The 13,717-nt window shown below is 40.6% G+C and overlaps 1 protein-coding gene across 22 annotated transcripts in view; it reads right to left on the reverse strand.

Moving 5' to 3' along the window:
* Window positions 1-8,476: 8,476 nt before the first annotated feature.
* Window positions 8,477-13,717, reverse strand: part of cast (calpastatin) — a 40,397-nt gene continuing 35,156 nt past the window's right edge. For 21 of the 22 annotated variants that reach the window (XM_056258358.1, XM_056258367.1, XM_056258378.1 and 18 more), the window contains 7 exons: window positions 13,069-13,161; window positions 12,928-12,981; window positions 11,655-11,780; window positions 11,476-11,559; window positions 10,782-10,814; window positions 10,306-10,411; window positions 8,477-8,612 (listed from right to left, as the gene is read on the reverse strand). In XM_056258358.1, coding sequence (XP_056114333.1) covers window positions 10,313-10,411; window positions 10,782-10,814; window positions 11,476-11,559; window positions 11,655-11,780; window positions 12,928-12,981; window positions 13,069-13,161 — 489 coding nt within the window. In that variant the 3' untranslated portion in view covers window positions 8,477-8,612; window positions 10,306-10,312. The remainder of the gene's footprint in view (window positions 8,613-10,305; window positions 10,412-10,781; window positions 10,815-11,475; window positions 11,560-11,654; window positions 11,781-12,927; window positions 12,982-13,068; window positions 13,162-13,717) is intronic. The other variant, XM_056258361.1, reaches the window with a different exon arrangement.

The following is a 13,717-nucleotide window of genomic DNA, read 5'->3' on the forward strand; positions in this document are numbered from 1 at the left end:
TTGGATGTCACCAGAACTTCGGTGGCACACTCGGTCCTAGGGGTAGGGTCCTCTTAGCACTTTCCCACAGCCCCGTTTGGTTAACCAACGAGGAGTGAATGGGTCGGCTGGCCATGTTCATTCCTGTCACCAAGCATTCGCATTCCTTCTTGGGTTTAGCTATGTGCATTGGTGGTGCGGGGGCCATTATCATGTATGTGTCTCATGCATGTTTCATGCCCTGCTTGTCCACAGCAGTTAGCGTGGCGGAAAACTTGCAGGGTCATGTTTGTGGGACGTGTCAGGCACTGCCTCTCTGAGGTGACCGTCCTTCTCTGGCCTTCAGAACCTCACTGTGAGTGTATTGGGCAATCGGGGAGCTGTCCATGTCTCTCCCATAGGTGGATCTCGAAACGAGATGATGAAAGAGAACAATAGGTTACTGTCGTAACCCCGGTTCTCTGAAACATCGAGTGGAGAGATCCACCAGCTTTGCCCCGCTTGCCGCACGAGAAGCGAATATACTTACTGAGGAATAGCAGCGCGCCCAGCTGTGATATGCCCGTAGGTAAGGGGGTGTGGCCTCACCTGGCATTGGCTGCGCGCTTCTGTCTGTTAGCCAGACTTGGTGCAATTGGATGCTTCTGCAGAGGTCAGGTACGGATGCCCTTCCCATAGGTGGATCTCTCCACTCGATGTTTCAGAGAACCGGGGTTACGACAGTAACCTATTGACTTCGTACTTCGGATTTAAGGCGGCTAGAGAAAGAGAAAGAAACCGTCTCATGCGAACACAAGGATTTAAACATCGGCGGGGCTTTTGAAAAGTGCGTGAACTCCGTGTTTTGAAGGGGTTCAAAACGGAAGAAGAGACGGCTTTTTTCTGCTGAACAAGTAAGACATTTCAATAGTTCAATCGTGTAACAGTACGTTTTCTTAATTCACACAGTTATGGAGTTTCCTTTGTTGTGCCTTTCTCATTTTGCTATTATGGAGAATATGAATTCTGAACTATACAGGTAACCATAAAACACATTAAATTTAACATTAGTCACGCAATGCTGATGTTGTTAACATGAACAATTTGAGAACAAAGTAGGCTATAATTTGCACGGTTGCTGTAAATCGCGTTGATTAAATCTAACGAAGCTTATCATGTCGAATGATTTTTCCCCCTTAGTTGGTCAGAACAAAAATGGATTTTACTTACTTGTTCAGAAGACATTTTCTTATGAAAATTCTTATGTTGGTCAAACTTTCAAAAAGTGAATCTGTGATTCTGTATGAAAGTATCCACACAGCGCGGTGACTGACAGCAGCACTCTCCTTAAAACACTGTGTTAATCCGCGCTGTTTCATGCCGATTTACAACCCACGTAAAGATGATAATTCCGCGAATCACTGCAGTTACAGATTTCGAACAGAGAGATGGCGACAAAGAGGAAAAGCTACGGACTGCAGCTTTAACGCACCAGAATAAAATATAATATTCAACATTAAACAGTGTAGCTGACTTACAGATTCAGTTAACATCCACAAATGAATAAGAGCAACAATTCAGGGAGCATGCTACACAGTGAACTCCGAGAAAATGTTATGCTTGAGCAAACAGTTGGTGAATAGGCTACTACAAATGATGGCCGTAAATAAAATATAATATTCAGTGTGCAGTGTGAGAGGGGGAGTGGCCACTCAGTGTGAAGTGTAAGAGGGGGAGTGGTCACTCAGTGTGCAGTGTGAGAGGGGGAGTGGTCACTCAGTGTGCAGTGTGAGAGGGGGAGTGGCCACTCAGTGTGCAGTGTGAGAGGGGGAGTGGCCACTCAGTGTGCAGTGTGAGAGGGGGAGTGGTCACTCAGTGTGCAGTGTGAGAGGGGGAGTGGCCACTCAGTGTGCAGTGTGAGAGGGGGAGTGGCCACTCAGTGTGCAGTGTGAGAGGAGGAGTGGTCACTCAGTGTGCAGTGTGAGAGGGGGAGTGGTCACTCAGTGTGCAGTGTGAGAGGGGGAGTGGCCACTCAGTGTGCAGTGTGAGAGGGGGAGTGGTCACTCAGTGTGCAGTGTGAGAGGGGGAGTGGCCACTCAGTGTGCAGTGTGAGAGGGGGTGTGGTCACTCAGTGTGCAGTGTGAGAGGTGAGAGGGGGAGTGGCCACTCAGTGTGCAGTGTGAGAGGAGGAGTGGTCACTCAGTGTGCAGTGTGAGAGGGGGAGTGGTCACTCAGTGTGCAGTGTGAGAGGGGGAGTGGCCACTCAGTGTGCAGTGTGAGAGGGGGAGTGGTCACTCAGTGTGCAGTGTGAGAGGGGGAGTGGCCACTCAGTGTGCAGTGTGAGAGGGGGTGTGGTCACTCAGTGTGCAGTGTGAGAGGGGGAGTGGCCACTCAGTGTGCAGTGTGAGAGGGGGAGTGGCCACTCAGTGTGCAGTGTGAGAGGGGGAGTGGCCACTGAGTGTGCAGTGTGGAGGGGGAGTGGTCACTCAGTGTGCAGTGTGGAGGGGGAGTGGTCACTCAGTGTGCAGTGTGAGAGGGGGAGTGGACATTCAGTGTGCAGTGTGAGAGGGGGAGTGGCCACTCAGTGTGCAGTGTGAGAGAGGGGGAGTGGTCACTCAGTGTGCAGTGTGAGAGGGGGAGTGGCCACTCAGTGTGCAGTGTGAGAGGGGGAGTGGTCATTCAGTGTGCAGTGTGAGAGGGGGAGTGGTCATTCAGTGTGCAGTGTGGAGGGGGAGTGGTCACTCAGTGTGCAGTGTGAGAGGGGGAGTGGCCACTCAGTGTGCAGTGTGAGAGGGGGAGTGGCCACTCAGTGTGCAGTGTGGAGAGGGGGAGTGGCCACTCAGTGTGCAGTGTGAGAGGGGGAGTGGTCACTCAGTGTGCAGTGTGAGAGGGGGAGTGGCCACTCAGTGTGCAGTGTGAGAGGGGGAGTGGCCACTCAGTGTGCAGTGTGAGAGGGGGAGTGGTCACTCACTGTGCAGTGTGACAGGGGGAGTGGCCACTCACTGTGCAGTGTGAGAGGGAGAGTGGTCACTCAGTGTGCAGTGTGAGAGGGGGAGTGGCCACTCAGTGTGCAGTGTGAGAGGGGGAGTGGCCACTTAGTGTGCAGTGTGAGAGGGGGAGTGGCCACTCAGTGTGCAGTGTGAGAGGGGGAGTGGTCACTCAGTGTGCAGTGTGAGAGGGGGAGTGGCCACTCAGTGTGCAGTGTGAGAGGAGGAGTGGCCACTCAGTGTGCAGTGTGAGAAGGGGAGTGGTCACTCAGTGTGCAGTGTGAGAGGGGGAGTGGTCACTCAGTGTGCAGTGTGAGAGGGGGAGTGGCCACTCAGTGTGCAGTGTGAGAGGGGGAGTGGCCACTCAGTGTGCAGTGTGAGAGGGGGAGTGGCCACTCAGTGTGCAGTGTGAGAAGGGGAGTGGTCACTCAGTGTGCAGTGTAAGAAGGGGAGTGGTCACTCAGTGTGCAGTGTGAGAGGGGGAGTGGCCACTCACTGTGCAGTGTGAGAGGGGGAGTGGCCACTCAGTGTGCAGTGTAAGAAGGGGAGTGGTCACTCACTGTGCAGTGTGAGAGGGGGAGTGGTCACTCAGTGTGCAGTGTAAGAAGGGGAGTGGTCACTCAGTGTGCAGTGTGAGAGGGGGAGTGGCCACTCACTGTGCAGTGTGAGAGGGGGAGTGGTCACTCAGTGTGCAGTGTAAGAAGGGGAGTGGTCACTCACTGTGCAGTGTGAGAGGGGGAGTGGTCACTCAGTGTGCAGTGTAAGAAGGGGAGTGGCCACTCAGTGTGCAGTGTGAGAGGGGGAGTGGCCACTCAGTGTGCAGTGTGAGAGGGGGAGTGGTCACTCAGTGTGCAGTGTAAGAAGGGGAGTGGTCACTCAGTGTGCAGTGTGAGAGGGGGAGTGGCCACTCACTGTGCAGTGTGAGAGGGGGAGTGGCCACTCAGTGTGCAGTGTAAGAAGGGCAGTGGTCACTCACTGTGCAGTGTGAGAGGGGGAGTGGTCACTCAGTGTGCAGTGTAAGAAGGGGAGTGGTCACTCAGTGTGCAGTGTGAGAGGGGGAGTGGCCACTCACTGTGCAGTGTGAGAGGGGGAGTGGTCACTCAGTGTGCAGTGTAAGAAGGGGAGTGGTCACTCACTGTGCAGTGTGAGAGGGGGAGTGGTCACTCAGTGTGCAGTGTAAGAAGGGGAGTGGCCACTCACTGTGCAGTGTGAGAGGGGGAGTGGCCACTCACTGTGCAGTGTGAGAGGGGGAGTGGTCACTCAGTGCAAAAGCCAATGTGTGCTTCTTTTACAGATACATTTCTAATCCAAACAACGTCAAACTTGGCACTGCACTTACTCGTGCCCGTAGTAAAACACCTGTCAAGTTTGAAATCCATCGGACTAACGGTTCTAGAGATATGCGAATAACAGATATGCCTGTTCAAAATCAGTTTTTGTGCGTGTTTTTAGTAATTGTTGGTTTGGTGTGTTTGAGTGCTTATTGTTACAATTAGACAGCAAAAAGTTCAGTGACATTTTTATTTGTGCATGGTAGAAAGCAAATACTGATACTGACATAATGACATACAATAAATATGGAAAATTGAACTACATGGTTGCAAAAAAAATGATAATGGTGATTTTAGGTGACATGTATTTGGGTATTTGTGTACAGGTAGCAGGAGTTTGATTAGATTAGATTAGATTTAGGCCTATATAAGTGTCAACTCTGTTGTCATGATTGTTCAGATTACAATTATAGAGACAATGAAAGGCAGTTAGCGTCTTTTATGTTTAGTTGGTGAATAGCATAGGCTACTGTTAGGCTACACAGTAGCGATACTGTTAAGCGTACCAGAATAAAATATAATATTCAGATATTTTTAAACCACAACCCTCTAATGTCAGAATGTTTATTTTTAAACCACAACCTTCTAAACATCATCTAAACATCTTCAATGTGTGCTTTTTTTACCGAGATATGCGAATAACAGACACAGACGTTTCTGTTATTTATAGATGGATGTATGTGTGTCTGTGTATATATTATATAACCTGTATATTATACGTGTGTGTACTGTATTTTTTTTTTTTATCGCGATTAATCGATTTGACAGTATGTGCAAAATCAGTTTTTGTGCGTGTTTTTAGTAATCGTTGGTTTGGTGTGTTTGAGTGCTCATTTTTACAATTACACAGCAAAAGTTCAGTGACATTTTTATTTGTGCATGGTTGAAAGCAAATACTGATACTGACATAATGACATACAATAAATATGTAAAATTGAAAATATTAACTACTGACAACTAACTAGGCCTACTTCTAAATAACTACAATATTCAGAACAGTGTAGCTGACTAAATGTTTAGCTGAACGAATGTTTATTTTTAAACCACCATTTTTAAACCACAACTTCATTGTGTGCTTCTTTTACTGATATATGTAACGATATCTTTTGCATTTCTAATCCAAACAACTTCAAACAACGTTTGAAATGAAATCCGTCGGACTAACGGTTCGAGAGATATTCGATTAACAGACAGACGGAGAGACAGACATACAGACAGACACATGGACACACACAGACAGACGTTCCTGTAATTTATAAATAGATGTGAAGAATCATCAGTCCATCATTGACGTTTTAGTCATTTGAACTCTTTGGTGTTTTGTTTAGCAGTAATCGGTCTGAACCGTCAAGTGGATCTTCAAAAACCGTATGTAGAAAAGCTGTTGCATTGATCATGATTAGTGAGATCAAGTCTAATAACTCCCCTTTGTAAAGTTTTTAGTTGAATATTTGAGAACTTTTGCCTGTTTTCCCATTTTGATGTATTATTATTTGTAACGTATGGGCGTCTGGTTCCTCCTGTACGTGACAGATAAACGTTCACTATATGTTTTATAATGTTTTGATCAAACTGTCAGGAAAAGACTTGTTTCCAGACTAAGGTAAGACCAGTTACACTTACACAATGGTTTTAAATAATATTTTCATTCTGTATGCAGTATTGTAAGATTTCAAATGCATATTTTGTCTGAATAAACCTCATTCACTGTATAATTACTGCAACGCTATGCAATAAAACGTATTCATTCCCTGACATTCAAGGCCCTGCGTGTTCAATTTGATTGGCTTTCTGCGGACAAGCGTCTAGACCGGCTGACCTCAGTGTTGTCCTGAATAAGCCTTCTGTCTCATCATGTAAACTTCTGTTTGTGTTCATGTTTATTCAGCAGCAGATTGGTGATTCTTCGTCCGTTTCACTGGATCAGCTTCCAAAGGTACTGAAATAAATGAGAAATACATTCTGCTGCACTGTATTGAACTTCAGTGTTCAATACAAAGAAGACAAAAAAAGGTGTTTAGTTGTGGAATCCCGCAGCCTATGCTATTGGGAAGAAAGAGAAGCTGCCCTTCCCTGACCAGCCTTCATCCTCATAAGATCTAGTGCCATCAAAGATTGAGAGGGAAACTATAGACCAAAATACAGACCAGAAGAGACCACAATACTGAGAAAGAGACTTTCAGTCCTGCATTGGAGAAACAAGCTCTCTTACATCAAGAAACCGAGAAATAAAAACAGTCAAACCACTAATTATTCAGACACCAGATATATTTTTTTTACTAGTGGGTGCAGGACACTATAGTTCATTTATGTAAGTGAGGATAGCAAAATAAAGTAAACTGTGACATATCATACCCAAAAATTATTCATACAGCGGACTACCGGTAAAAAGTATAAAAATGTGGGACCAAAAATTATTCATACACAGTGTTTTTTCTTTAATTGCTAATGCGACCTTTTTACACCACAGACTGAACAAAGTTAAGCATTGCTTGGTAATTGGGTGACCTAAAGTGATATAATCTAATTGTGTACTTAAATTTAACAGCAGGCAGATATTTAACCTAATTCATCTGTGAGACAGTCTAACAGAAGGATGGCCAAAACCTGTGAAATATCAACTGATTTGATAACTATTCTTAAAAAAGATGAAAGTTCTTGTCATATTTTATTACCATTTTCTAAACTATAGCGAATAAACTGTGGTAATGTGAGAAATGTTGAAGGTGAATACATTTTCTCTGGCACAGTTCACACAAAAATGGAAATTCAACAGGCTAATTATTTACTCAAATTGATGTTGTTTTAAAGCTTTGTTCGTCCTACCTTCTGTTTTTGGAACACACACAAAAAAAAACAGATTAAAAAAGTCCCGCTTGAGATTGGCCATTTATTGGCAGATTAGGAGGATGCAGAGGTGTCATAAAATAAACCCATTCAACTCATTCTGTAGGCTATATTTCAAATATTCTGAAGGTATACAATGATTTGAGAAACAAACCAAAAATTTTATAATTGCCTAAAATAGCCCAATGGACGAGTGACCTTTAACCTGTGGAAAACCCCTGGAATTGGCAACACTGTCCCTTGCATGCTTTGTAATCTTCCAGAAACGTCACATTGTCCTTCTATAGGGTGTAAATACATTGCCGGTTTGATCACAACATACATAAAGATGGACTAAATCAGTTCTAATGAAAGCAAACACCGTCAACACACCCAAAAACAATGTATCTGAGCCCCTATCATCATTACATCTTTATTTGCAGAACAGAACATTCCAAACTAACAAAACCAACAAAAGGGGCTTATGTTTTTTATTAGTTTTATTTTTTTTAAAGTAAAAATCCCTTCTTGAAAATACCATCCTGCCACAATTAATAGTACACAACATCATTGAACGCTCTAGAAAAACCTGTCTGGATCTGTTGAAGATTTTATGAGCAAAAAAATATGGAAGACACCGTTGGGTTTAAAAGTCATATTTTTGTTTCTACTGTCAGCTATGGAAGCTATTTGAGCATTTTAAAGCGTCAAAAAGCGAGTCCTGAAGTTAAACAAAATGGCAATGTTGTGGTTGCCCTTAAACCAACACAACTGTGTTGAGAGAAAGTTTTTCCACCAAATCTAATGCAACACCTGTGAATTTATTAGTGGCTCTAAAAAATACATTTAAAACCTTAGTTTTAAGCTAAACGGGCCAATGGATCATTTAGTGTTTGCAAAATAATTGTACAGTTATTTTCAAGAGGATCCTTGTAAATGCACTTGAGGAAACAAACTACAAAGAAAAAACACCTCCCACATAAACCATTCAAACATACAACTGCATTCAAAAAGGCATCATAATCGTAATCTGCAATTCCTTACAGGAATCCCTGTACTGTAAACGATGAATTCATGACCTGCTAGCGTCTCAATAGATCCTCAAACAGCAATAGACCGTCATGTCTGTGAACTGGAAGACTGTAGAGACCCCCAGTTAAAGATGGAAAAAATAAAATAAAAAATAACACATGGTATGATATTTTTACTGTGGGAAAAATTATATCACAACACCACACCAAAAATAGCTGACGGAAAATAGAACAATACATGCGCTTTCCGTACATACATGTTCTATCAGTCACAAGGAGACAAAAGATCATTCGATTTATTTTCGCTTTGCTTTAGGAGAACAGAGGAGAGAGGCTCTAAAAAATACATGTTTAAGTGTCTCTGTGCAGTTATATATTTTTTTTCATTTTATTCCGTGTCCACCATAAAATATATTGCTTGTCCGAGCAGCTCCCTTTAATGGTTTCTTGTGTTAGGGATGAGGAGACGCACCATAAATCTGAGAAATAAATCACATGAATAAAGTAAAAACCGTTAAAAACAGTCACAAATAATTATATAATATAATTCAAAAGTTTGGGGTTGGTAAGATGTCAACCAAGTCTGCATTTATTTGTAGAGTAAAAACCGTAATATTGTGAAATATCAGTGTTGAAAACAGTTATATGCGTAATATTATTTGTGGAAACCAAACCGCAATATTTTTTTTCAGGATTATCTGATGATTTGAACTTTTAAAAGAACAGCCTTTATTTGAAATGGAATGTTTTCTGACATTATAAATGAATTTACAGTGACTTTAATGCATCCTTGCTGAATAAAAATATAAATTTATTTAAAAAAAAAAAAATCTTACTGACCCCATACAGTAGTACCTATGGAAGCTTGTTTCCGCCACTGAATAAAAAAAATTACCTCACAATTGCGAGATATGAAGTCAGAATTGTGAGAAATAAAGTCGCAATTGCGAGATATAAAGTCGCAATTCTGAGATATAAAGTCGCAATTCTGAGAAATAAAGTCGCAATTGCGAGATATAAAGTCGCAATTATGAGATATGAAGCCAGAATTGTGAGAAATAAAGTCACAATTGCGAGATATAAAGTCACAATTCTGAGATATAAAGTCGCAATTCTGAGATATAGAGTCGCAATTCTGAGAAATAAAGCCGCAATTGCGAGATATAAAGTCGCAATTATGAGATATAAAGTCGCAATTCTGAGAAATAAAGCCGCAATTGCGAGATATAAAGTCGCAATTATGAGAAATAAAGTCGCAATTGCGAGAAAAAAAGACAGAATTGCCACTTTTTATCTCACAATTCTGACTTTTTTTCTCACAATTGCCAGTTTACATCTCGCAATTCTGACTTTATAAAACATAATTGCGAGTTTATATCTCGAAATTCTGACATCTTTTCTCAGAATTGTGAGATATAAACTTGCAATTGCGAGTTATCAGGCCAATTCTAAGGGGGAAAAAGTTAGTCTTTTTTCCCCCTTAGAATTGGCCTGATAACTCGCAATTGCGAGTTTATATCTCACAATTCTGACTTTACAACCCGCAATTTCGACTTTATATCACGCAATTCTGACTTTATAACACGCAATTTTGACTTTATATCACGCAATTCTGAATTTATAACACGCAATTCTGACTTTATATCACGCAATTCTGACTTTATATCAATCAATTCTGACTTTATATCTCGCAATTTCGACTTTATATCACGCAATTCTGACTTTATAACACGCAATTTTGACTTTATATCACGCAATTCTGAATTTATAACACGCAATTGCGTCTTTATATCAATCAATTCTGACTTTATATCAATCAATTCTGACTTTATATCTCGCAATTCTGACTTTATAACACGCAATTGCGACTTTATTTCACGCAATTCTGACTTTATAACCTGCAATTGCGACTTTATATCAATAAATTCTGACTGTATATCTCGCAATTCTGACTTTATATCTCGCAATTCTGACCTTATAAAACGCAATTGCGATTTTATATCACGCAATTCTGAGAAAAAAAGTCCGAATTGTGAGATGAAAAGTCGCAATTACCTTTTTTATTTTTCATTCTGTGGCGGAAACAAGCTTCAATAAGTACCCTTTGAACAGTAGTGTAAATATAATATAAAAACCTAAATTAAAATCAAAGAGGTTTGTAAAGACACTGACCTGCAATCTATCTGTTTCCGCCCTTCGTGGAAGATGAAGGCACCACATCTGAGCTCACTTTACCGGGCAGCTGATTCATGGCTGAAGAATCTTCTACTGACTGTTTCTGGGACACAAAATCAGAATTTTAAGTATGCAAACCAAGCATGCAAACATTTCAAGCATATGGTTGGCGAAATTGAAGGTTGCTTTGTGGCATAACAGCACTACATGTGCGTAAATGAAAGAATCAGGTGATCCTCAGCAGTTTGTGAACGCAAAGCCTTTGAGTATCAGACCAGCCACAGTGTTCAAACAATGCAATCCTGCCAGATTTTTGGATGAATATGCAAATATACAGCCATGTGATTGCGTTTCAGCTGATGGAATGGTGACCGAATGGGATTTTTAGTTTGTGTTTCTCCATGCTGCCGTTCATGAGCCAAAGCTACTGTATAAGAACTAAATTCATGCATTTCAATTCATATAGAACCTACCTTTGGCTTAGACTTTGGTTTGACCCCCTTTGCCTGTAATCAGATAGAGACCCCTGATATAAACTGGCTTGAACCAGTATAAAGGGTCTGGGGGGAAGCCAGGTGCTCATACAGTAATAGCATGCACAGATTTTTCCTACTTTTAACTTTCTCCCGGTACATATTTTTTACAGAGGTAGATTGGGGGAAAAAATAAAACATTATTTTTCTGAAAGAACAGAATGTCCAGAATATGTGAAAAAAAGTGATGATCAGCATCCGGATAAAGGACCCTTTTCACATTTCTGGGGTTGTCAGAAGCGGAAGTCGTCATAGTTAGATAAACTTCTATAGTGGTGAATAAGAGATGACAGCAACTATAATATTTGAATTCCCATGTGCTTCAATAGCAAAATAAAATATCCATGACTTTTCCAAAAAGAGGGAAAAATAAAGAGACTGATTACAGAAGTCAGAAAAGAGGAAGATGTCAAATTTGCCATCACTGCCTCAGAAACACCCTCGCAGTTGCGTTCATTTGGATTTTGTAATTTACTGCCAAGATAATGTGACACAATGTATAGCACTGTATGTATATTCATATAATGTATATTCATGAAAAATGAAAATGTGACCAAAAAAAAATGTGGAAATGCATCATCACAGTCTGTAAAAGGTGTCCGTAATGACAATTGACCTGTGGCCTGATTCTTACCTTTGGTTTGCTGTCTTTGGCTTTGGGGTCGGTCAGGTTGGGAATCAATTTGCCTGCCATCTGATCCAAAACTGGACCTGATGCCTGTAAACAAAGACAATAGAAATAATCAAACAAAGTACTTGTGTAAAGAATTTAGAGGGATAATTTAGTTATTTATGCAGGTTTGTTTGTGGTACCTTATGGGTTGGCGGTGTTGGTTCAGGGGTGAAGTGTCGGGCATCAGGTGCAGAGGGCTTAATGGTCGGTACTGCAGAAAAATCACTAGACAGCATGTCAAGGGCCGTTGTGTCATCGATTAATGTCTGAGAGATGGACAGACAAACAGTCAAATGAAACAGAAATATTTTGTAGAATTTGAGTTATTGTTTATTGAAGTTGTACACAGTATTAGAGCTGCATGGTTAATCGTTAAAAGATCGCAATCTCAAATTAAACACCCATGTGATCTTATTCCTAAATGACAACGATTCGGCTACATCTATTAAACCTTTGGAAAGTACGATCACAGTGGAACATTCAAATCTGCATTGGCGCTGCCACTGAGCCAGAGAAAGCAGCTCATGAAACAGCTTCACAAACAAAAAAAGTCTTTTCAACCACACAGTATCATTATTTCTGTCTTGCAATAGTTCAAATGATCACATAAGTTTAAATTTCGGATCAAAATAGAGCAAATCACCTTTTGAAAGGAACATAACTCTTCAAAAAATATTGTATCAATTACATCGTTACGCCAGTAGATGGCAACAAGTGACTTAAACAATTTATTTATTTTATATGAAGTCTTTATGAGCGAGTCATTAAATCATTCTTGGAAGCCTTTAAAAAAAACAATTCATTTAAATTAATTAAATATTTTTAAATGGACTGCAGAAATTAACATTTTGTCAACCTCTAGTAAATTACACATTGTATTTAGTTGTTTATTCAGAATTGTGGCAAAATCATGATCTCTCTTAAAAAAGAAAAAAAAGAAAAGTGATTCTCAATTTTATATATATATATATATATATATATATATAATATATACACACACACACACACACACACACACACACACACACACACACACACACACACAGTCATAGCTAGACAATTTCATGTTCCTAGTCACCCTGGTTTGCTAAAAAAATATTTATGGGAATATACTTATACTATATTTTACTCGTAAAAAAATTCTAGGGGTGCCAATAATTGTGGCCAACGTGTTTTGGAGAAAAACATTTATTTCATAATGTGATTTACCCCCCACTTTCAATTCTTTTACTTCAATGAAAAGTTAGATTTTTGCGAATTTTTTTAATGTAAGATCAAAAGGATAAACCATGCAGATTTATTTTTTACAGCCATTTTTTATCATATTTACCAGAGGTGCCATTAATTCTGACCACAACTGTATATATATATATATATATATATATCCTATACACTCAGTGATTCATAAAGTACCTGCTTTGGTTTGACGTCTTTCGGCTTTGCTGCTGTAAATGCCTGTGGAGAAGACTGAAGAACAAGTGGAAAATTTGTCACATCTTTAGTTTTAATACATAAGTATTGTAGTTTGATACATAATGGAGAAGCAAAAGTCACCTTGCGGCCTTCCTCTCTGAACCTATGATCTGGTGGAAGGGTGTCGTCTCTCTCACCTGGTTTACTCACTTTCTCCTCCTTTATATCCTTTTCCTGTGGTGGGAAGAGAAAAAGCAGTACTGTCATAATATAGTTTACATGACCATATTTTGCCTTTAAGAAGCCTGTGAAAAGATACACTATTGTTCAAAAGTCTGGGGTCAGTAAGATAATCTTCAGCCAAGTTTTTCCGAACACTGGGATACTACGGAAGAATATGCAGAGCGGCAGGCACAACACAATACCAGGAAACACAAAGTTTGGTGTATCATCTCGCATTGATCTCTTTAACAAATAAACATGTTTTTCTTGGAACTGAAGAGGAAGTTGGGGTGCTGTTATGGTTTGTTTTCATAATGCAGCAAACTCTTATTCTCAAAAAATCAAGTAAAAGTAAGGGTTTTTTTTTATTATATGACCCATTTAAAAAGCCAAATGATGTCTATACCAAATTCAAAATGTCCCACAATTGGTTGTTGTAGTTTTATGGTGATGCCATTTTTCAATTACAAAAATAAGTAGTGCTGGTCATGTAATCGCATCTGATTTGGTGTGAGTCGGCCTTGATTCTGCTTGGTGCACAGTTGTGTGTATGGAAATTGTAAAGACA

Source organism: Rhinichthys klamathensis, unplaced genomic scaffold, assembly GCF_029890125.1.
Source record: "Rhinichthys klamathensis goyatoka isolate OS25496 unplaced genomic scaffold, OSU_Roscu_1.1 h1tg000150l_1, whole genome shotgun sequence".
NCBI classification, from domain to species: domain Eukaryota; kingdom Metazoa; phylum Chordata; class Actinopteri; order Cypriniformes; family Leuciscidae; genus Rhinichthys; species Rhinichthys klamathensis.